Raw genomic sequence first — 24,801 nt, forward strand, 5'->3', positions numbered from 1 at the left:
TACAGTAAATAAATCCTGTATTTTCTGTTCAAACATACAACTTGATTTGCATGTGGTTTCAAGGACGATATGAGTACACCTATATTTGACATTAAATGTTTGTGGTTTCTGTTTTGTTGTAGGTGTTCTGTGGGCTCCCAAGGAGTATAAACATTGTAAAGTATGGATTTACACTCAACAGACGTACACACCTTGGATTTCAAAACATTTATTGATTATGATGAACTAAGTACATGTACAGCCGAGTCAGACTTAAACGAAGAATTTACAGATTTAGAAAATTGGAGTGGAAAATGTAAACGATCAGACAGTCTGGAATTTCATTTTGACGAGGATGATTTCTTAGATACATCGAAAAAAGAAACGCCGACTGCCACGTATTTAGGTTTAGAAGCTGAATCTGGCACCCAGAGTCAGAGAGTACAAACTCCGTACAGGTTGGATTTGAAGCCAGTCAAAGTACAAAGTAACAGAACTATAAGTGACTGGTTGGAAAATATTGATAACCATTGGAATGTAGGTAAAGAAGAGGATATACCAAATAATAATACTAAAACAATGAATCGAAGGAATTCTGTTGAGACTGTGTATTCACAGATAGGACCAAGAAAATGGAAAGGTGCAGTGTACAGTAATAACAATAAACCCGCTGAAACGGGTAGACAACGATATGAACGAATTAGCAGAGCCAGGGCCACACCACATGCTCAGACCTCTGCAAGTACTACCCATACTGCCCATGATTCCAGCAGGGGTTCACCACGTTCACAGATCTCCACAAGTACTACCCATACTGCCAAGCATGAAAACGATTCCAGAAGACAGGATGATAGAACAACCACTGACGACTTCTCTCATTTGCTGGATACAACTAGACGAAGTCTGGATAATGCAAGCAGTGATGGAACACAGGAAAATAATGACACATCCTCAACTGATACCACACACAATCGTACTTATATTGGTACTAAAGATAAACATCCCACCGCTGCCACCACTGTTTCAGAAAAGGGCACAGCTATTAACTCATCAGATGTCTGCACAAATACTCCAAAGGCTAACAAGCCTGTTACAAGAGAAACCACTAACTCATGTAAAGGTGATGAATTTAATAATATTGACAGTCTGTCTACTAGAAGAGATAGGAAACAAAATGATGAAAGAACTTTAAGTTGTCACCATGGCAATAAAATGCTTGTTGATGATGTTGATTCCACTAGTTACCATGGAGAAGGGAAACAAGGAAGTAGAGCCTATTCTGCAGGTTACCATGGAGAGGTGAGACATGCTGGTTCAGGTAAGTCTGATCATCATTTATGGAAACAACCTGATGGTGCTAATTCAGCGGCTTTCCATGAAACAAACCATTGGAAAACAAGTCGACCAAAATCAGCGAATTCAAGCTTGTCTGAAAGACATAATAGAACATTTCCTCCAGCACTGAAACTAGCATTGGAATCATATAGAGAGAAAAGAGGGCGATCCAAAGACAAAGACATTGAGATGGATTTCCCAAGACTGCAGCGGTGTACTAGTCCAAGTCTTGCCAGGGGTCGAAGGTCACCAGTTGTTGAAGTCATTAGGCATTCATTAGCAACAGTCCAATCTCAGGATTTGACGACAACAACAGATTTACATTACAAGAGAGATAGATTTTATATTCCGACATTTGGTGAGTTTAAAAAGATGCGAATGTCAGGACAGCTTCCTCAGTATGATCGAGATGATCCGTTCAACAGACAAAGGAGCAGCTCTTTGAGAATTTTCAGACATTGTGATAGACCAGCTTTTGATAGCTATCAAACGTGGCCGGCGGAGATCAACTCAGAAAGTGTACATGGTTGTAAACCTGAAGAACCAACAAGTAGTAATAATTCTCCTGTACATACACCAAGGATTGGTACAGGTAAATCAGATGACAAACAGAAAGAGAAGGACATAAAACGAACACAGGTATTGAAACAGAAAATACAACAGAATGAACAGATAAACAGAACTGAAGTACCGAGTGTGAATGCGGAAATCAGAATTGAAAGAATGTCAGGTACTGAAAGCAATGATAGTGTGCAATTGACAAGACACGGTGATGAGATAGTTGGACAGAACACTGATACATCGACCAATGATACACCACTGGATGGTAGTACGATTGGTTCAATAACAGCAGGTATAAAATCTGATGCAGTGACTGCCGGTGATAACACAGGGACTCATAGAACACCACAGGGGAATACTGATAGCAGTGTCACTCATCTACCAAAGGATAAAAATGATGTAAGGGCCACTAATGTAACACATGGGAACATTGATATAATGTCCACAGGTGTTCCTCAGGGGAACAGCGATGTAGCGACCCCTGGTGTCTCACAGGGGCGTGATAATGTACCAAGTGTAGGTACCATTGGTGTTTCACAGGGGGATGATGATTTAGAGACAACAGATATAGGATCCAGTGACAGGTCAAACACTGACAACAAACAGGCCAGAGACAATTCATCTATTGACCAAGACATTTCACAAAATCAAGATAAACTTAAACAAATGAAAGAAAATATTTTAGGATCACATGCAAAACTACTGGAAAATGAAAAGGATAAGGAAAATCTTGTGGATCAAAGTGATATTACAAATAGGGATTATCATGAAAATGATGATCTTGATCTTGACAAAGATGAAGCCTTTGACCTTGACACTGAGATGACTAACAGAAGAGATACAAAGGATGACTTTGATTGGTCAGATGATGATGACCTACTGGTAGTCCAACCAATCAGAAGAAGGCTTGCTGTCAGACAGAAGAACACCATTGATGATTCAAAAGGTAATTTGCATATTGTAAACAAAATTGACTCATGTGTAGGTTCCTTTGAATTTTATCTAAGGTAATGATCATCAGAAAATAGGAAAATAATTACAAACGATTAATAATTACAATATGTTAATGTATATTAATGATATTTGATATTATTGTATGATTAGCAATATATTTGGTTAATAATATTTTCTTATTCAAGGTGACTCACTTTTTAATAGATGGTTAATCTGTGACTACGTTTTGGTTTTTTATATTTTTCGGTTTTAAATATTGTTACGGTTTGCTTTGCTATGTTTGATTATATTGTCTCATGTATTAGATATATGCTGGTCACACAGCTGTGATTAGATCAACAGAACCAGTGATGTAGACTAATGTTGTTGTGACATTCATGTGTGTTGTCATGACAATACACGTAGAATAACCAGGGTATAAATTCCATATTTATGGTGTGTGCATGGTATAATGTATTTCATGATCTGAATGTTCTTTACTTGTCTCTTCTTGTCTAGGTGAAGATACAGATTGGAAAACTGAACTGGATAACATGAAACAGGTAAAGTCAGATATTTTAGGACATTTCATATACATATAATTTGTTTGTTATTGTCGTGAATTACATTTATTGATTCATATTTTGTGTTATACGTCGTTGTTAACATTGTTGCCCTTTCTGATGAACTCATTATATAGTCATACGTCATACATAATCAACCAATCAGCATGCAGCCTGACGATAAGGCAGACGATCAAATCAAAATTTCTTGTGTGATGTAAGTTTCAGTTACAAGATGGAGTGCGCGTGCATTCTTGTGTGATGTAAGTTTCAGTTACAAGTTGGAGTGCACATGCATTCTTGTGTGATGTAAGTTTCAGTTACAAGTTGCAGTGCGCGTGCATTCTTGTGTGATGTAAGTTTCAGTTACAAGTTGGAGTGCGCATGCATTCTTGTGTGATGTAAGTTTCAGTTACAAGTTGGAACGCACGTGCATATAAAGAACAGAGTTCCCAGTGTATTCTACTACTTGCTTGTATTGTCATTTCTATTACTGCTGTTTTCCGAACCCCTTTTCTATTGTGAGCCATCCACAATTATATTATGATGATATGACAGAATACATGTCCCCACGCTATACATGTAGATGTGTGGAGCTTGATAAAGTAATACTTGAAGTGGCCATATGGATGAGAATTTGGTATTTATTTTGGATTTTTATTTGGTAAAACAGCTTCACTATGTTTTTCTACTAGAAAAAATAATGTGAAATAACATAAACCAAGTTCATGTTCGCAACTCGATAAACTGCAAAACATTAAACAATGTGTAAAATGTTTGTTATTGTACGTATAATAAGAAACGTTTTACACTATTTGCATTTTTTTACAATGTATTGAGTTATGAACATGGACTTGGTCAATGTTCTTTCACATTATTTTTTCAAGTAGAAAAACATAGTGAAGCTGTTTTATCAAATAAAAATCCAAAATAAATACAAAATTCTCATCCATATGGCCACTTTAAATAAACATACATGTTATTTACGTAAACTTAACTAATGAAACACAACATTTTTTGTATGGTGCAGGGCATGGTTATTTGAATCCAAGGTTTGGTTAGATCCAATATAATGATGTTTAGTTTGTATACCAGTATAGCGTGCACAAAGATCAGCTTTATACTTATTACCTAGGCACAGATCTATAGTGGCACAATGGTCCTTTATACTTCCTCAACTCCCTGGGGAGCTTACAACCCATTGCAGCCTCTATAAGCACATAGGATTAAAGCATTCACATTGCAACCTCTATCCTACCAGATCCCCAATTATTCAGCTGGGTTGACTGAGGCACAATCATGGTTCAAATCTTCCCCAAGGGTTCAGAAATAAGTGGCATATTGGCAAGTTCAAACCTACGGATTCAAAGTGAGCCACTCCAACCATTCGTCCATCAAATGACTTGTCTTGTTTGAATATGTTAATGAAGCCATCGTTAAGTAGAGAAACTGAAATTATTGAAATTGTAAAATGGTGACTTTTATTTTAATAATATCTACAATATCGTGTATTTTGTTGTAGAAGAACTTCAGCTCATCTTCTGACAGTGAACCAGAAAATCTCGATATCAATGATGAAGTTGAGACGCCAACAACAAGAAGAAAAAATGTGGGCCATGTTATGGCTGAATGGTCAAGATCCAAAGGTAATATAATGTTTTACAGAGTGTAGAGATAAACTACCTTCACACTTCCTATTGACAGTTGAACACATTCCACCAATGACAATAAGAAGTACTAGTGGGTCTGTGATCGATATATAGATAATCAACTTTAAGATTTTTGAAATTGGCTGTAAGCCACAAATGTGTACTTTTATGTTTGTATCATTAGAGCCATATAAAATGGTAATTCTGTTTTAGTTGAATGGGCATTCCGTTATTAATCTGCCAATTAAACTTAGACTGACACAGTTCCATAGTAATACTAGCTACGTTGTCTTGATCAACATGGCTCAACAGAATAGTCTGGAGAATGTCATTGTCAATTAAGCCAGAAAGTCAAAGTTAGATAGCGAATGAAATCTCGGGGCAGTAGGAAGATCTGAAGTGTCTTTAAATTGAGCCATTTCAAGGCTACATAATGGAAAAATCTGCTGTGTCTTGAAATTGACACTGGTCCAGGCTACCTAGCCTTAGTCTACATGCTATCTGAAGCATCAAATCATGACTAACCTCCTCTAGATCAATGAGAAATCATGAACCAAAAGTTGCTCATGTGAATAAGTAAACCCCCAATATTGCATAAGTGGTGTCATGATACACAAATGTATTATATTTGGAGATAATGTGACTGCTCACAATAGACACTTATAACTTATTTTTGAGCAGAATTCTGTGATTGTGATTGATAACAAAGATATTGTTAATGAGTCTATGTGGGTAATAGGTTCTGTTGAATTTGGAAGTTCATCTCTGGACCCCATTGAGCTAGACATCAAAAGAAATTTGAAAATTTGATGCCAGACTATACTAATGGCAAGACTGGAGTGTTTTGAAATTGACATGGTTCCAGACTAGTGTATTTACTTTCAAGGTCAATCAATACAGTGTACCTTGTTTTTATCAAAGTACTGGCAATTATAAACTTGTACAATCAATAACAGCATGACGAAATCAATTAGCTTACTTTACTGGCAGATATAATGAATCATACAACAAAGGGACGATCAATACCACCAATTTGTAGCTGTTTATGTTTGTCACAGAGTAGAAGTTCAAAAAAATGACAAAGATGATTGCATTTATTACGAGTCATGTGATTCTGTTTGTGACAGTGTGAGAGTTCAAAAACATGACATAATTAACCCTTGTATTCATTATGAGCCATTCAGATTGTAAAAGGGTGGAAGAAACGAAAAGTGATAAAATAAAAATTTGGACCATGTGATTCTGTTTGTTACAGAGTGGAATTTATAGTTTGAATAGCGTGATTCCTTACAATGCCTGCTGAGATGTAAAACTAAGAAATTCAAGCCATTTTTATTTATTTATTTATTTATTTATTTATTTATTTATTTATTTAGCATATTTATAAATTTATTTACCACAGATGTTAAAGCTGCACTAGCTGCAACTGAAATTTATATTTTTTGATCAGATAACCAACAATATATTTACTGAAAATTGTTAAAATACCAATAATTAGACATTGCATATGTGAATTAGAGGTTGATTTTATCTAGAAGTAGTATAGTAACAGGTTGAAATTGTGAGAAGTTGAGGGCGCTGTTTTTGGGTGTGGACTCAAAAATCAATTTGATTGGAAATATTGTACCATATAGTACACATACAGCTAAACAGATCTGTTACCCACAGGCAATTCAGCACTGTTCATGATGTACAATGTTATGAATTAAGTCATTTATTTCTTTTAAAACAGTTTCAGAAATTGTTCAAGTTACAGCTAGTAATACCTTAATAAAAATGATGTCATGATATTTTGTAGTTTTCTTTATATATTACAGGATAGACCTTTGATTACAGTCATCTGTCTGTTCATAATTTTTCAATGAATTTTTAAGCTTTTCCTCTGTTAAATGTTAACTAAGTTGTACATAAAAAATACTCATTTTTTTCACTTTGTACCTTAATTTTTTTTCAGAGAAAAAGTTGACAAAGTTTGAGAAAGAAAAAATGAAACAGGATATTGAAACAGTGATACAAGAAAAAGTAAGTGAATTATATGTGAAATTAGAAGTCTTAGGCATAATTTAAAAAATTGTGTTGTTCCGATTACGCTCAAGTTTAGAATAGGTGGGGTTGGTAGATTTTTTATTGTATTTTATTATATATTTGTTTTTTTTGCGCAAGTGTTTAGTTAAGGTTTTCCATTGTTTTCCAAATGGTCTCTGTGTTGTTTATTTCTTCCTATCAGATATACAGCCATTACAGATTGGAAGAACAGTTTTATATTGTCTTTTTAAGTTAATGTCAGTTTCCTCATCCACTATTTCTCATGAGATTTCACAATTTTTGCGATTTTATTTTTTTTTTCTCGAATACATAAAAAAAAGTTTAGGGTTGGCAGTGAATAACTCGGTGGGGGGTCGGGAACTGAAACCAATTATTTTTTAAAGAGATAATGATTTAAAATGTGATTTTTAAAAAAAATCTCTACTTTTTCTTCATATTAAATGTACAAGAAATAGATAAATATATGTAGTGATTTCTAATTTTATTCTGTAGGTAAAATATGGATAAATGTTGTCATTCCCAATATTTTTCCATAGGTGAAATGTACAAGAGCTATGGATAAATGTAGTCATTCCTAATATTTTTCCATAGATGAAATGTACAAGAGCTATGGATAAATGTTATCATTCCCAATATTTTTCCATAGGTGAAATACACATGAAATATGGATAAATGTTGTCTTTCCTAATATTTTTCCATAGGTAAAATCTACATCTAGCAGTAAACACAAAGATCGAGGTCACATACCAAGCACTGTCAGTGTGAGTAGTGTAGATAGTGGTATCGTAACTATTACTCCACCAGACACAATGAAAGAAAACAAGAAAGACATTGAGAGAACAGACAGCGGAGTTGGTTCAGAGACTGGTGATAATTTATACAAGAAGACTGACAGAGATCAACGTGATAATACTGTACAGTGTGAAGATTGTAGTTTAGCTATGGACATGGATGGAAAACAGTAAGTTTCACAATCATTCAAATCTGATAGCAACAACAGTACATCTTAAAAGACAACTCCAGACTAAGATTAAAATTTGGATATGAGAAGCAGTTATCTGATAGAGTTAGAGAAAAATCCTAGCTCTAGGATAGTCAAGCTATCTAAGAAAAATTAAAAACTTACACTCCATAATGAACTTTAAAAAGGTGGGTTTTCCGGGTGTGTTTATTTAATGTTTCCACCCAAGACACAGATGTATTGGAATTGTGACAGTATGATAATGGTAAATGTATGGTGATAATCTTTATGGCTGGGATATGGGTTTAGACAGGACCAGGGTTGCACAGTGGAAGGGCCTGTAAGCCGTACGACTGAGGTCCGCAAAACCCATATCTGGGCCGTAAATATCATATACTCCATGGAGTGGCACAGAAACATCATTTGTATCATATAATTACATAAATTGGCAGTGAAATATCTCTTCATTTGCAAAAAAAAAGGAAAGTGAAGCAATTAACAAAGCCAAAGCAAACAGATATTGATAATTGTTCCACTTGCCATATTTGGGCAAAGTGTGCTGGGGTGTAATACAGAAAATTATTGCCCTGGTTAGTTGTGCATGCTAATGGTTGATTAATATTAAAAATAACTGTGTTTATTTTTCAGAAGCATGGCTGGATTCACTGTATGCAGAAAGTGTGAGAAGAGACGAATAGAAAGGAAAGAGACTATCATGGAGATTGTACAGACAGAAATCAGTTACGGAGATGATTTGAGATTAATATCTCAGGAGTTTTATAAACCAATCAAAACAGCAGCTTTACTGTCTGATGAACAATTAGATTATGTCTTCTTAAATTTAGAGGTAAGCCAATCAATTGATTTTATTCTAATTAGAATAACCTTCAGTTAACCAATCAAAATATATTATCTCTGTACATCTGTTAAGGACAGTTATAACCAATCAATGACCTGATACTCAATCAAATGAAATCTTCTGAGATCTGTGAGGGGCAGTTATCCAATCAGTGACAACCTTCAGGGACAGTTAACCAATCAGTGACAACCTTCAGGGACAGTAAACCAATCAATGGCAACCTTCAGGGACAGTTATCCAATCAGTGACAATCTTAGTGCTAACCAAATTGTGTCTTCTTCTAAGGACAGTTGCATGTAGAAAATCTGTTTTATTAATTCTTTCACATTATACTGTCTTGAAATATAAAGTGCTTGTTATATTTTGTTTGTAGGAACTTATCAGGAGTAATGATAAACTAGCAGATGTTTTACAAGATGCATTAGATGAAGCGGCTGAGGATGGTGATGAGGTCAGTAGAATTTGTATAACTGCATGGTTCGCTTGGGCCACAGTAGCTGTGGTGTTCTTTTGGGCCACAGTAGCTGCAGTGTTCTCTTGGGCCACAGTAGCTGTGGTGTTCTCTTGACCCACAGTAGCTGTGGTGTTCTCTTGAACCACAGTAGCTGTGGCGTTCTCTTGGACAACGGTAGCCGTGGTGTTCTTTTGGGCTACAATAGCTGTGGTGTTCTCTTGGGCCACAGTAGCTTTGGTGTTCTTTTGGGCTACAATAGCTGTGGTGTTCTCTTGGGCCACAGTAGCTGTGGTGTTCTCTTGGGCTACAATACTTGCCAAATTCTCTTGATCTCTTTTATTGCCACAGTTGTGTGATCTTTTAGCTGAATTTGAATTATTTTAAACTGTAAAGCATATGAACTTCTGGCTTTGGGATGTTGTGATTGGCCAAGTAAATAAATGGAGCATTCTGATTGGCTATTAGCTAATGAATGGGGCATTGTGATTGGCTAAGCAAATGAATGGGGTGCCTATAGGTAAATGTCAGGGGTTTTGCAATTGGCTAAGAATTTGAATAGGGTGTTTTGATTGACCAAGTATCAGTTTATGCCATCACCAATACTGAAAGACTATGTCTTCAAATAGTAATACATTAAACTCAATGCAGCTCACATTTTTAATATAAATTCAATTTTCTTTATTATCTTTGTGTCTCTTTTGATTTAATAGGACTATGTTACTGTCAACTTTGGAAGTATACTTCTTGACAATATTGAATTATTTTTACCCTTTGAAGAGTACTGTATAAATCAGGTAAGATTTTTCCATGGTAACACAATCTTTACATGTTTCAGTAATCTTTATGATATGATTATAATATTTACTAGTCTGTGTTACCCAGACTCACACTGCTTGGGCTCTACTATGAGACCCCAGGATGAGATAGTCTCAGCTACCCAGACTTTCACCACAAGGGGCTCTTGACTACAAGACCCCCAGGATAAGATAGTCTTGGTTACCCAGACTTCCACCACTTGGGGCTCTACTATGAGACTCCGAGGATGAGATAATCATGGTTACCCAGACTTCCACCACTTGGGGCTCTACTGTGAGACCAACTTGACAAGAGTCTTGGTTATTACCAACACTCTCACTGCTGGAAGCTCTAGTATGAGACCCCAAGGATGAGATAGTCTTGGTTACCCAGACTTCCACCATTTTTGGTTCTAGTATGAGACCCCAAGGATGAGATAGTCTTGGTTACCCAGACTTCCACCATTTTGGGCTCTAGTATGAGACCCCAAGGATGAGATAGTCTTGGTTACCCAGACTTCCACCATTTTGGGCTCTAGTATGAGACCCCAAGGATGAGATAGTCTTGGTTACCCAGACTTCCACCATTTTGGGCTCTAGTATGAGACCCCAAGGATGAGATAGTCTTGGTTACCCAGACTTCCACTATTTTGGGCTCTACTATGAGACCCCAAGGATGAGATAGTGTTGTTACCCAGACCCAGGTTTTCTACCCTGACTTGTCTATCAATTAACTCATTATAGTGATAAGGCCTCAGATCATTTGTATTTTCCATGGCTGAAAGAAGAAAAATATTGGGAGTGTCAGTGTCAGGCCCCACAGAACCAGGGTATTTTTGAGAATGATGTATCTTGAGGAAGACACAAACATTCTTGATTTGCAAAAAGGTTTTGTGTATGACAATTTATGTGAATTTTTTTCCACATCATTTTTACAGGCTGCAGCATCCGTGTTGTTATCCAATTTAGAAAGTGAGAAGGAACTGTTACGTGTTTTCTTACAAGTTTCACAGAAAGACAATGTCCAACTCCGTAAATTACATCTCAAATCATTCTTAATGACGCCAGTGCAAAGGATAACAAAGTAAGTTTCATGAAACCAAAAGCAGGAGTTTTCAAAATACACAGTGGTACATATTATTTGATTCAACATTTCCCAACAAAATAACAGTTCTACCTTGAAGGCTTAATTTTATGAAGAGATGGGGTAATGGAAATGACAGATCAGTTCCTTAGGAGATTTTTTTAATCTCATAATCTTCAAATGTTGTGAGTTTTATTGTTATTCATTTATAATTGTGGAAATAAAAATTGTAAATATACCCAAATTTGTTTATAAATTGTCCCAGTTACTAGAAGGGCTATATATGTTCATTCCACTTTTTTGCAATCACTCACTCAGGTCATTATTTCACACAAAAGAACACAATTGTGTCAAAAAAATATTTCATTCAAGTAACACACAATTTATATAATACTGGTCACAGGTTTAACTTTGACTGTATGTCTTAATACTATAATAATTAACAATGTTTAGTACAGCAAACAGCTTGTACAGAAAATATTGCTAAATGTAATCTATGAATTTTAAAAGTACTGATGGCTGGATGTGGCAAATTGTAGTTTTGGTACTCACAACATTTAGCCTTAAAAGCTTCTTTATCTAATGTGTCTGACTTGGAATTGTTGGTAGATCACATGATACACAACTTATAGATGATGAAGTTGGTGGTTGCTCTCAGTTACAAAATGTTTTCTACACAGATTTCTAGATTTCATTCAAACCTGGCAGAATCTAACAGAAGGGTGTTATATACTATCATTCAAACCTAGCACAAGGGTGTTATACACTATCATTCAAACCTAGCACAAATGTGACATACTACCAAATAAACTTGACATAATGGTGAAATACTGTTAATCAAATCTAGTACAAAGGTGATACACTGTGATTCAAACTTGGCACAAAGATGACATATATACCAGTACTATCATTCAAACATAGCACAAAGGTGACATATTATAATGGCCATGTACATCACTTTAAATACTTTTGTTAGCTCAAATGCAACTGAATGGCAGCCATATTGTCAAAATCACTGCTTATTATAATAACCTAACTGACCAACCCCAACCAAATATAAATCTGTAGTACATAAAGGCTCTTTTCAATTGTATTTTATCCCTCATATATTTCATTTGGCTAAAACATGTTATCGAAATCTACTTGTGTGATTGGTCTAATGTACATGTACGTACTAACATGATAGTTTTATTGACTGGTATCCCCTTCTTTTGATTGGTCTGTTACAATCACATGACTTTTTGTTTGATTGACAGTTATCCTCTTCTTTTGATTGGTCTGTTACAATCACATGACTTTTTGTTTGATTGACAGGTATCCTCTACTTCTAAGTCGACTTCATAAGACCACACCAGAACATAATGAAGATGTTGAAGCAGCCAAGAAAGCACAGCGCAAAGTTGAAGAAATTTTAGAACATATTAATGCAGTATGTACAATTAGTTCTGTTTGTCATTGTTCTGAACTTTCTTCTAGCTGAGATTTTAAACGCGAACAGTGAAGTGTATCGAATCACTTGATGTAAAGATGTTTTATTGAAAAGTCTCAGATTAGGGGAAATGTGTGTCATGGTTGCATTTGCACAACTTTAAGTTCCTAGAAGTTACTTGATGAAAATAAAACTGTTTTGACTGTCTGCTTTGAATACGATCATTGTGACATGTAGACTTTTTAATGGTTAAGGTTACAGTAAGGTTACAGTATTCAATTACTGTGTCCATACGTTCCAGTCTATGAACAGCTTCTGAACAGCACTCCTAGTGGTCAAACTATAAAATCTCTTGTTTTTTTCTGATAATCAGTCGATGCTGAAATGTATTGCTACTTTGTGATAACTGTAAGTTTTTGATTGATTGTAGAAAAGCCAAGGAGTTGTTACATCAAGTGGTAAATCCAAGGGAATGAAACGTACGCCATCAACGCTGTCACTCAATTTTAACACAAGTTCAGCTGAATTAAAGAAGGTAAGATTGGTAGTTTGTAACCAAAATAAATCATGTATTGGAGTTTGATATAAAGCTAAAACGATATTAGGCTTGGTGTTTCACTCACTGGACATTATGTTTCTGAGACAAAGATAGATATGTTTCAAATCTACACTAATAACAGAGACATAATAAACACAGGTGGATCCTTTCCTAATCACATTGAACAGTGATAAACATTGCTATTCTTTCATAGTGCTGTAAAAACTGTGTGTTTCTCAGTAAACTGTAAATTATCGGAAGGTTTTTGCAGTCAGTTCTTCATCTGCTTGTTATTGGTTGGAAACTATACATCATTTTATGTATACATGTAGTACTTAAATTTTTCTGTCCATTCTCCTTAGCTTTCGTAGGGTGTGTAACCCCTTTAACTTTGATCGTTTCTTTTAATACAATCTATCTATTCTATGTAGCTTTCACTAGATACACTAGGGTGGAACAAGGAACATGTCAGATTTGTCAAAATTGCACGTCTTCAGTGTGCACAGCCAACGGAACAAGCTTGGCAACGTGTGAAAAAATCGGACTTACAGTTCAAAGCTGTGCATGTAATACTAGCACTACACGGACAGGTAAGTTGATCTAAGATTTACACAAGAACTGGCACTATAAAAATGTTATACTAGCACTGCATGGAGAGGAAAGTTGATGCAAGATTTACACAAGAAGTGGCACTATAAAAATGTTATACTAGCACTGAATGGAGAGGTAAGTTGATGTAAGATTTACACAAGAACTGGCACTATAAAAATGTCATACTAGCACTGAATGGAGAGGTAAGTTGATCTAAGATTTACACAAGAACTTGCACTATAAAATGTCGCAGGGCTGTAACACTGTACTGCTAACATAGGTATTGTTATTCAAAAATAGACTTAGAAATTAAATTAAACTTATACAAATCAAAGTGCAATCTGAAAAGTTGATGTGGTCAAAGCGACTATATGCCTTTATTTATCTCTATTTCCACTGTGTTGTGTATTGTTCTGGGTGATCATGTAAATAAGGTGACAATCACTCTGAACAAAAACAAATGACACAACACAGTGGAAATAGAGGTAAACAGATTGGTCAAAGTGCCAATTAATAGTTAAAGGGGGAATTCTACTCCAAGAAGTAAAGTCATTTTCATAAACTATGGGTTCTGGAGAGATGTTTTACACTGAAGGGAAATAGGCACTTAGGAGTCATGAATATTCATTGTTCAACCATGAATATATTATATTTCATATTCGACAGTATTATTGATTTGTGTTCACAGTGAGAAAAAATGTATTATTTTATATGCTTGAGCACTATTAGTATCTTTATTTTGTGAAATAATATGTAACAAAAACTGTGAGATGTAAACAATGAGATTATGCTACCTAATTGAATCTCTATGGTCACTCTGGTTTGGTAGTAAAAAAAGATTATGTTGCCTAATTGAAACTCTATAGCCTCTCTGGTTTGGTCGTAAAAAACATTGTGCTGCCTAATTGAAACTCTATATCCTCTCTGGTTTGGTAGTAAAATATCTATAACTCATCATTTCTATCTTAGAATGTACGTGATTATAAACTACCTGATGAAGATGAAGATGACAATAAACTCATGTTTCCTAGAGACACTCTCATCAAACAAGCTGCCCTGGTGATATTTAGAGATAGAACAAATGAAAAATTTACACTTCATAAAGTAAGTATAATACCAGGTTATACTGCCACCTAGAGGTCAACTACATGTGTATTTACAAAAAATTGTCATTTTGAGAATTGTTGATAGACCTGTTGCCAGTTCCAAGATGCATTGCACGTCTCTCCATACAATGCCATATATTATGTACGTGCGGAGGGTTTTCATGCGCTACCCAGGGGGATGGTTGTCACATGACAGTACCCTGGGTTTACTCGTAAAATCCCACTCTGTCATCGATGGTGTTCAGTCTTTGGTCTATAAAATCACCCATAATTAAAGAGGTCAACATGTTTTACCATCATTTCCTGATGAAAATGTTATTTCAAATGTAATAAAGACAAAACAAGACTAAATCTAACAACATAAGCGACATCCTCTCGCCCAATGCATCTTGGAACTGGAAAATCAACTATTGGATGACATTGATGAGATTCTTACTAAATTAAACTTCTAGTTGAAAACTGAAGCTCTATACATTGACTGAGTGATTGATTGATTGATTGATTGATTAATTGATTAATTAATTGATTAATTGATCAATAATTTTATAGACCTTCAGTTCCATCTAGTTTAAATTAGTGAAAATACCATAAATTTTTTTATGTCAGTGATTGATTGCTTGATCGATCCACTTCACTATCCAAAAGTTTATGTTCCTGATAAGTAATTCCCAAACTATTATAAAAGGATGTTTGTCACTTTATCAAAACAGCTTTACAATTGTGAAATGTAATATAAAGTTGAACTGCTTGGTTGTTTGACTAAGTTGAACTGCTTGGTTGTTTGACTAAGTTGAACTGCTTGGTTCTTTGACTAAGTTAAACTACTTGGTTCTTTGACTAAGTTGAACTGCTTGGTTGTTTGACTAAGTTGAACTGCTTGGTTGTTTGACTAAGTTGAACTGCTTGGTTGTTTGACTAAGTTGAACTGCTTGGTTGTTTGACTAAGTTGAACTGCTTGGTTGTTTGACTAAGTTGAACTGCTTGGTTGTTTGACTAAGTTAAACTGCTTGGTTGTTTGACTAAGTTGAACTGCTTGGTTGTTTGACTAAGTTGAACTGCTTGGTTGTTTGACTAAGTTAAACTGCTTGGTTGTTTGACTAAGTTGAACTGCTTGGTTGTTTGACTAAGTTAAACTGCTTGGTTGTTTGACTAAGTTGAACTGCTTGGTTGTTTGACTAAGTTGAACTGCTTGGTTGTTTGACTAAGTTGAACTGCAAGTTGGAAAAAGATGCTGAACTCTATCACACTGATTGATTTAAAGTGGCCACATCGATGACAAATTGGTATTGATTTTGGATTTTTATAAAATGGGACTATATGTTAATTGTCATGGTTTCTGGATCTGGATCTGGATACATAATTGGCATCGCCTCCTTAGGAGTATCACGCCAATGGGGGTCAAAGGTTAAGATATGAATACTACTGATTTATAAGTGATCTCTACGTCTTGTCATGAATGAATATGTTGAAGGTGATTCAATGACAGAAGGGGGTCTTGCATACAGAAATAAATTAAGAAATAATTAATACATTTGAGAACAAACTGACTTCTGGGGCAAAATTTGTTTACATCCAGGTAGAAATGTGCATGTAGAATCATATAGTTAATATAGAATGAAAAATACAACAATTTTTGTTAATACAGGATCCTGTGATGCTAGAAAGGTGCGTGGTTTCTTCTGAGATTGGGTCCCATGAGATGTTTGAAATCATAGACATGTCCACCAATGAAGTATTGGTGTTCAAGGTAAGTGTTAGTTAAATTTAGGTGTGCTGCATATTATGACAAACTTTTGGCTAGAGCTCTACGATAGCTTTGGAATGACCTACCACAGGATATACGCCAGTCCACAAGCCTGGAAATCTTCAAAAAACGACTGAAACATCACATGTTTATGCGAGTATTCTGTGTAAATTGAACACCATCTAGCGCCTTTGAACAATTTGACTTTTTGGAATTTGGCGCTAGAAAATTTTTTTTTTATGATGATGATGATGATGATGATGATGATGATGATGATAGACAAGAACTAGCGTTATTGTTGTGGCATATTGATGTAAGCTATTGAATGGAAAAATCGGGGAAAGAAATGGTAATTTTGAACGTTTTGAGTCGTTTTTCAAACACAGTAGAACCAGTGACGTAGACATGCTTTGTCATGACATCGACGCATGTTGTCATGACATAGAATGACCAGAGTACGTATTCCGTATTTTGACTCATTTTTCAAATACAGCAGAACCAGTCACATGTTGTCCTGGCAATTAGAAGCTCGTTGTCGATACATAGAACGACCAGAGTATATATTCCATATTTTTTGTTCTAAATGGCTCATGCATGGTATAATTATCTCATCTTGATAAAATATTAATTTTCATATTACAGACGGATAATATCAAAGAGTGTCAGAAGTGGATACGTAACATCCGTTGTCAGACGACAAATCTTGGATCATGGAGAAGACGACGAAATGCTTTAGCTAACATCATGATAACCAGTATGAGCAGAGTTTAACCCACCGTTACCACATGTATGTCAACAAATATTAAGACTATAGATTTTCTGTTTTTTGCGGAAATGTTTTCATTTATAGACCAGAATTCTTTACACCGAGGAATTAATTAACTACTACAATCTAAAATCAGGTTTAGATGTCAACCAAGATGTTATCGAAAAACAAAAATTTTGATGATGTACTTTAGGCGGGAAAGTTGAGACTAATAGTCGAAGACATTATGTGTAAATTTTCTTTTATAGACCAACATTCTTGACATAAAAGATATCACAAGATGTTGGAGTGAAACACAGTAAGGAATAGAACAGAGTTATAGATAAGAGAAAATAGAACATTGAGAATACTGAATTTTACCAAAATAATATTACATAAAATGAAACAGATCTTGCAATAATTCACTGATACACTCGTTACATTTGTACAAATTAAAACAGACCCTACTGCTAATTATCTAACAAATTGTAGTTCATGTGGCAGCAAATAGATGATGTAGTGTAGTTTATAGTACAGGATATCAAGTGGCTATCAAACAGTCCCACTAATATTGTATATCAATTGATTTTATGTCTCTTGGTAGATCTTGTGAGATATTGCAAATATGCTTAGCAATGGTTGTTATCAAACAGTCCCACCTGCAGTATTGTATATCAAATGTCCACAAGATGAAAACTCACCTGTTTGCATGGTACCAAGTACAGTTAGTGGCCATAATCAAATTAACCATTGGCAAACTACTGTAGTGTTCCATTGGTGTAGGTTGCGAATTTCTCATGTTGAAGGCTATGCAGGTCCAGACAGCACACAGTAGCCAGCAGCAACAGGTAGTATCAACTAAGTTCACCATTCAGGCCTTGATGTTAGAAGAAGCACATGTCCGCTAGTTTAGGGTGTAATTGTAGGTGTCTACTTAACACTGATTGGGTGCACACAAACCCCACCAGATGTTTAGCTGTCGACCTGTAAATTAGCAACCTGTCATGACAAAAGGTCCCTGACCTATACCTGTCATCATCTCTGGTTAACAAGTTCACTAGCACATAATGCTGGATCAAAATCTGGTGACAAAAGAATTAATAAACGATTTCAGTCTAAAATCAAACCAAGATGAACCAAAATGTTACAAAAATTTTGGTTATGTAATTTAAGCGGGAAAGTTGAGACTAATAGACGTATGTGTAAATGTTTTCTGTTATAAAATGAATATTCATGACATCACAGAATTAATCAATGAATCCAGTCTAAAATCAAGATGGGATGAACCAAAAAGTTGTCGAAAACAAGAATTTTGGTCTTTAAATTTAGGCGGGAAATTTATGTCATGTTTTCTGCGAAAGGAAAAAGCTAATTTGTGTGCAATTGTGATCTAAAATTCTTACATCAATGAGTTAATAGACATTATTTTTTTGATAACAGTCTAAATTTAGGTCAATATTTGTCAAAGATTTATAAAAATGTTAGAATTTTGTTCATAAGGCAAAGTAGTTTTGTACAAAGGGGCACTGTCAGCTGTAAGTTGTATATTAAGTAAATCAGTATATATACTAAAATGTATGCTTTCCATGTATTCTGCATTGTCACCTATACTAGGCCACCCAAATCTACTGTAAACCTGGAAATTTTCACTAAAGACCTATTTCCGCTTATTTTGTCAGAAAACAAATATAAGTGGTGACCAAAATGCCTTCTTGTACGTTAAAAATAGTAACAAATTTAAAGTCTTTCAGAACTAGCCAAAGATTGTCAAACTAGCAATTTTTTTTGTAACGAAAAAATCTAGGTTTATGTGTACATCATTTCGACATTTCATGACTTACCATGGATTTATCAATAAAATATTTGAAATATGATATGCTTATTAAGTTTGCCATGTTTGACTAGAATCTCATACTGATGTCGTCTTAATACCAAAGTTATGATGAAGTGAAAATATTGATGTGTTGAAATACAAATGGTTTGCAATAAAAAGTTTCACTGTATTCTTCAACTGAACCATATTCATTCAAAATTCACAATGGTTAGCCCCAAACTCTGGAAGTTTAATAATAGATAGACCAGTTACAATCAAAAACAGTTAAAATTGTGGGTATATGTCTTATATGAAGACTTGTTAATGCAAACATTAAGCAATTTTGATGTGTTTTTGATTTAGTATACACGCTACTTTTTATCTTTCTTTTGAAGTTCATTGGTCAAAATCAAGAAAACTGCATGATGTGCATGGTGCAGTTTTCATATACATTCTTGATATCAAATTTTATGCAATACATACATATTGATATTATATTTGGTGCTACAGATTTTGGTCAATGTTTACATGAATAAAAATGTTATTTTTCTATTGCAATACAGGTTTTAATAACAAAGAAATGGAATTTTTTTTTGAAGATTCTGAGGGACTGCCGTGAAATATTTCAGGCTTTAGTAACTGCTAGAATGAGAGATTTTGTAAAATATGCTAAAAATAATTACAGTCTGATTGAAGTTAATGCTCACCAGCTTTAAAACAATTTCATCATGGCTTCCTACTTGAAAAAATCAATGTGAAATGTCATAGACCAAGTCTGTGTTTGTAACTCAATAAATTGCAAGAAACTAAAAACAATTCGTAGAAAGTTTGTATTAACAATAACAAACGATCGACTAAATTGGAATGTGATGATTTAAGGTGTAATGTAAGCTCTGGTATTGTGTGTTAAAAACTTATATAGCTGGTTTCCATGGCGATGTAAACTTATCAACTCTCAGTCTGCAACAAATGACATGGTTGTCATGCCAACATTTATGAGTGAAATTTATGTTTTTGAATATAGTTTTATGATATTGCCATGGAAACCGTTTTACAATTTTGGTATAAGAACATAATGTGTCTTCCAATACTGCAAAGATTTTGTCAAGTTTAAACTAAATATACAGATTTACTGCCAATCATAGTCCTTTGTGAACATTAACAAGCGGTTTTTGTTGGTTCATGTGATATAGAAATATATGTGTATATATTATATTCTGTTTGTGGTGTTTTTATCATAGTGCCTGTATCTCTGTGTCAGAGGCCAAGATGCCAGCTATTGTAACATGGTAATTTATAGCCCTCTTAAGTACCACTTATTATTCGTTTGGCCTAATATTGTTGCATTTGTTAGTAACAATGTAACTGTTTGACTGAATAAAAAAATAGTAATGTATTTTTTGTCAGACTGGCTAAAGTCACTGTAGCATTCACTTGTGTCTGGCTGTAAAGTTCGTAAAATTGTTGCATTATTAGTCTGGCTCAAAATAAGTCTTTAGTAACATTGTTGCATTATCATTTGATGCTCAATTGTTAAGTCTACAAATTATAACGTTGTTGCATTTTTATGTCTGGCTTAGCAAGTTTTAGTAACATTGTTGTATTGATATGACTATAGCTCAGCAAGTTTTAGTTACATTGTTGCATTGATATGACTAGCTCGGCAAGTTTTAGTTACATTGTTGCATTTATATGACTAGCTCAGCAAGTTTTAGTAACATTGTTACATTTCCTTTGTTATAGATATCCTTATCTTGCCAAGTTAGTTAACATTTATGGTATTTCACATTTTGGAATTGTAACAAAAATGTTCTGTAAGATTTTGTCTCAAAGCAGGTGTGATTTGATTTGAACAGTTTTGATTGTAGTGGACTAGTTTTACAAGGTTACAACTTGGCAGTACAATTGTGAAGCTATATAGCTTTCTAGTATCTTATACAATTGAAACCAGTAAACCTGAGACAGTACAAATTATCTTGCTTGACAAAAATCATACTACCCTGTAACATTGCTACATTTATAGTTGAGCCAGATGACGAGATATTTGTAGCAATATTAGTAAGCTTTTTATCAAACTAAATGAGTTTCATGTTTAATGGCTTCAATTGTGTAACGAACAACAAAACGATGGATGAACTTCACAGAGCCATACACTGATTTGCATATAATTTGCATACATATATATGCAATAATGGTTTTGGTATTGCACTGCATTGTTGCCAAGTTCAAGCTAATTACATATTGATGCCAGTCATGTAGCAGGTTTCATTGCGACACTTAAAAATGATAATTGCAGTTTTCCTTTCTTTTTCAAGTTGCTTTGGAACAAACTCTGGAGTAATTTCTATCATTTCCTGAAAAATACACCAAGAATAATGTTGCTCCGTCTTACAATAACTATTAAGTCTTAATTGTGTTGATTATTTATGATGTAATAATGAAGAGCAAATGAAGAGAAACTCATCAAGGGTGCTGCCAGTTTGTTAATTTTTGGAAAAAAGTGGTGCCCTTAGCTTAAGTTTGTATTTTCAAACAGTCTCCATCACACAAGGTATTGCAGATGTATATTTGTAAAATATGTTTTGAATTCAAACTATGTTAAGTGGTACTTTTATCTTATCCAGTCTGTCAGGGAATAATGCTACATATATCTTGTGTATTGTTACATTGTATTAATTTTGTTGTCATGGTGACAGAGTGCAGCCATTTTGTTTGGTAATTTTGAACCGTCCAATAGGTATCATGTGTAATATTTGTGCTAGTCAGTGGAATTGAAATAAGTTATATAATGTATATTTTAATTGTATATATTTTTCAGTATAATGTACATAATAATTATGGAAATAAATATTCAACTTGTGGCGAGAAAAATCGTGTATTTTGTAATTTAAGCCTTTACCCATAAAAACAAACTTCATCAGTACTATAGTCTTAATGATTCAGTTGTTGGTCCACTTACGACTGTGGTAATCCAGCCTTTGGTTTACTAAGATAGACGCAAACTAAAAGTATTGTTCTTCAATGTGATAGATTACACAAGTGGGTGATAGCGGTTCCTCTGTTGTGTGATTCTAATCACCCTATGATCAACATAGTGTAAACATTGGAAGTCCCAAAACAGCACTGTAAGTTCACGAAACTCTAAATAAACGGGTTTTCAGAGAGGTCTCCCTACTAAGATTATAATTAAACCAATGTCCATTCAATAGCTTATCACTGTTGTGTCAACATGTTGTGACAATAGTTTCAGTTTGTGTCTACCTTAGAAAACCAAAGGCTCAATTACAAAGGTAATATGTAACCATACACTCCCTACCCACATTAGGGTCGCACAAATAATTAGAGGCTAGATCAATAGTACTTTGACATTTCAAAACACAGTCACATGAATAGAGATACAAACACACCACATATGCCCTCGGATCAATTTTACAATACACGAAAAAAACACTGGTATGTTAATTGCTTGAATGCATTGAACTAAGAAAAAGAGTTCATGCAAAGACAAAATTAGGTAAAAACACAACAAAACTGATACAAAATCAACAGGTGTTTTTGATGTAGTCTGTTTATTAAAAGTGGAAGTTATAATGTAAATAGTAAGTCATAGTCAATGTTACAACTTGTAGTGTTCTATCAGTAAACATAGTCATTTGATTTGGGCTCCTGTGGTGTTTATGGTTGATATTATAACTTAAGAGAACCCCATGACACGTGAGTGGAAGTGTGGTGTACTCGTGCTATTTGCATGAGTACTTGCAGTGTTCTCTGCGCCCGTACTTTCAAGAGCGTAGCACGTGAAAATGCAGCAGAAAAACAATGCAAGCATGAGTGCCAATACCTCTGAGTACCCACACTGGAACTTTAATAGGTGGCATGGGGTTCCGTTATTATTACAAATGTTTATCTGAAACGGCAAATTTCAATGTTTATCTGAAACGGCAAATTTCGATAAAAAATCTTAGTGTGATCACATGATCATGTCCTTATTTGCATATCATTTGCATACAGGTATGCAATAATGTTTTCGGTATTGCACTGCATTGAAAATACCACTGGAAAATGTATGTGTACCAGTGCAAGTAATCTCTGGTACATATGTAATAATTACTGATATTAATTAAATTGCAAGTCTTTGCATTAACTTTGTCTCATTCCTGCTTACCACAAGCAAGTAAATGCATCAGTGTTTTTTCATGGGTCGTAACACACATACACAAACTTGCATACCTAAACATACACTATCAAAGCAATAAACAAGACACATATTACTGTACAATGTATAGACGCATTTTAATGCTATTTTTCATATGATTCTGTGGAGTACATGTAAACCAAACTAATATACCCATGATCGTATATTGCATGTTGGTGTTTTCATCTCGTTTCTCTATTAAAAGAATCAGGTCAAAGGTCAAAGAATATACAACTAATTAATATTCACATTAGAATCATCAAGAGCAACAATATATTTTCACTGGAAAATGAGACACATCCTGCTCCACGCACCACCCCTGTGGTAAAATGGGAGATCCCAGTGGAGAAGAGACACAAAGAGCAAATGAAATCATTTGATGATCATCTCATCGGATAGTGTTTGTGAAGTGGATATGATTTTTATTTACAATTCCATTTTCGATCTTTACAATAAACCTCACAGAATTAAACACATTAAAGGTAAAAAGATAAACTAAAAAAGTTGTACATGAACCTGACACTCCACAAGATATCGTAAGAAGCAGACTCTTTCAAAATCAAATGCATTTTCTTGAACTACTATCATTTGCTCATAATTGCAGCATTAAATCTACGTAGTCAAAAGCTGAAATAAAGAAATGAGAACCCTATCAGAACATCTCTCAAAATGACCACAGAGGGCAGTAAATAAATTACTTAATAATCTATCCTCTTGTTTTCGCATAAACACTTTAAATCAGGTACTGAGTTGGCAAATCAACTTCATCTTCACAATTTCTTTTAACTTCAAACTTAAAAGTGTTATCTTAACCTATAGATGAACAAAATAAAACACGGCATATCTCTGAAACTTCAAAAAAATGTGTGATTGAAGTATCTCTTCTGAATGTCTCACTGGATTTCTCACTGTATGTTACTGTGTTCCTGTCAGACTGCATGTCAGTATTTATCACCATGTATGGTACTATATTCTTGTCAGTGTGCATGTCTGTGGTTGCCAGTATGTAAGACATTTCCTGTCCATTCCTCAATCCAGGTCAGCATCTGTCACTGTATGTGACTTTTTCCTGTCAATGTATGTGTATATATGTCACTGTATGTAATTATTTCCTGTCGATGTATGTGTGCATTTGTCACCATATGTGACTATTTCCTGGACTATGAAGTCCAAGTGTGTCTTACTCAATAGATATTCGTCACCAAGTCTATATCTATTGCAACAGTTCCTACTTAAATATCAAACTGTATGTGTCAACATTTGTCACTACTTCTGTCCCTAGAACTTTCTCTGGGCGACTACCTCGAGTGTCATAACTTCTACAGTAGTCAGTGTAGTAAGACAGTTAGAATGTCAATGTGTTCATTTGAGTTTGATATCTGAACACTTTTCTTATGTATGAGTGTCACTTTATCTATGACT

General features: G+C 34.6%; 1 protein-coding gene across 1 annotated transcript in view; it reads left to right on the forward strand.

Annotated features, from left to right (window-relative positions):
- LOC144451041 (uncharacterized) overlaps positions 1 to 21,959 on the forward strand; it is a 29,853-nt gene extending 7,894 nt beyond the window's left edge. The window contains exons 2-17 of the mRNA XM_078141799.1: positions 123 to 2,821; positions 3,328 to 3,371; positions 4,894 to 5,017; positions 6,975 to 7,042; positions 7,768 to 8,027; positions 8,676 to 8,874; positions 9,260 to 9,337; positions 10,051 to 10,134; positions 11,073 to 11,218; positions 12,533 to 12,647; positions 13,078 to 13,182; positions 13,617 to 13,775; positions 14,746 to 14,880; positions 16,528 to 16,629; positions 17,269 to 17,413; positions 17,976 to 21,959. Coding sequence (XP_077997925.1) covers positions 163 to 2,821; positions 3,328 to 3,371; positions 4,894 to 5,017; positions 6,975 to 7,042; positions 7,768 to 8,027; positions 8,676 to 8,874; positions 9,260 to 9,337; positions 10,051 to 10,134; positions 11,073 to 11,218; positions 12,533 to 12,647; positions 13,078 to 13,182; positions 13,617 to 13,775; positions 14,746 to 14,880; positions 16,528 to 16,629; positions 17,269 to 17,397 — 4,407 coding nt within the window. The 5' untranslated portion in view covers positions 123 to 162 and the 3' untranslated portion in view covers positions 17,398 to 17,413; positions 17,976 to 21,959. The remainder of the gene's footprint in view (positions 1 to 122; positions 2,822 to 3,327; positions 3,372 to 4,893; positions 5,018 to 6,974; positions 7,043 to 7,767; positions 8,028 to 8,675; positions 8,875 to 9,259; positions 9,338 to 10,050; positions 10,135 to 11,072; positions 11,219 to 12,532; positions 12,648 to 13,077; positions 13,183 to 13,616; positions 13,776 to 14,745; positions 14,881 to 16,527; positions 16,630 to 17,268; positions 17,414 to 17,975) is intronic.
- The last annotated feature ends 2,842 nt before the right edge of the window (positions 21,960 to 24,801 follow it).

Source organism: Glandiceps talaboti, chromosome 20, assembly GCF_964340395.1.
Source record: "Glandiceps talaboti chromosome 20, keGlaTala1.1, whole genome shotgun sequence".
Taxonomy (NCBI): Eukaryota; Metazoa; Hemichordata; class Enteropneusta; family Spengelidae; genus Glandiceps; species Glandiceps talaboti.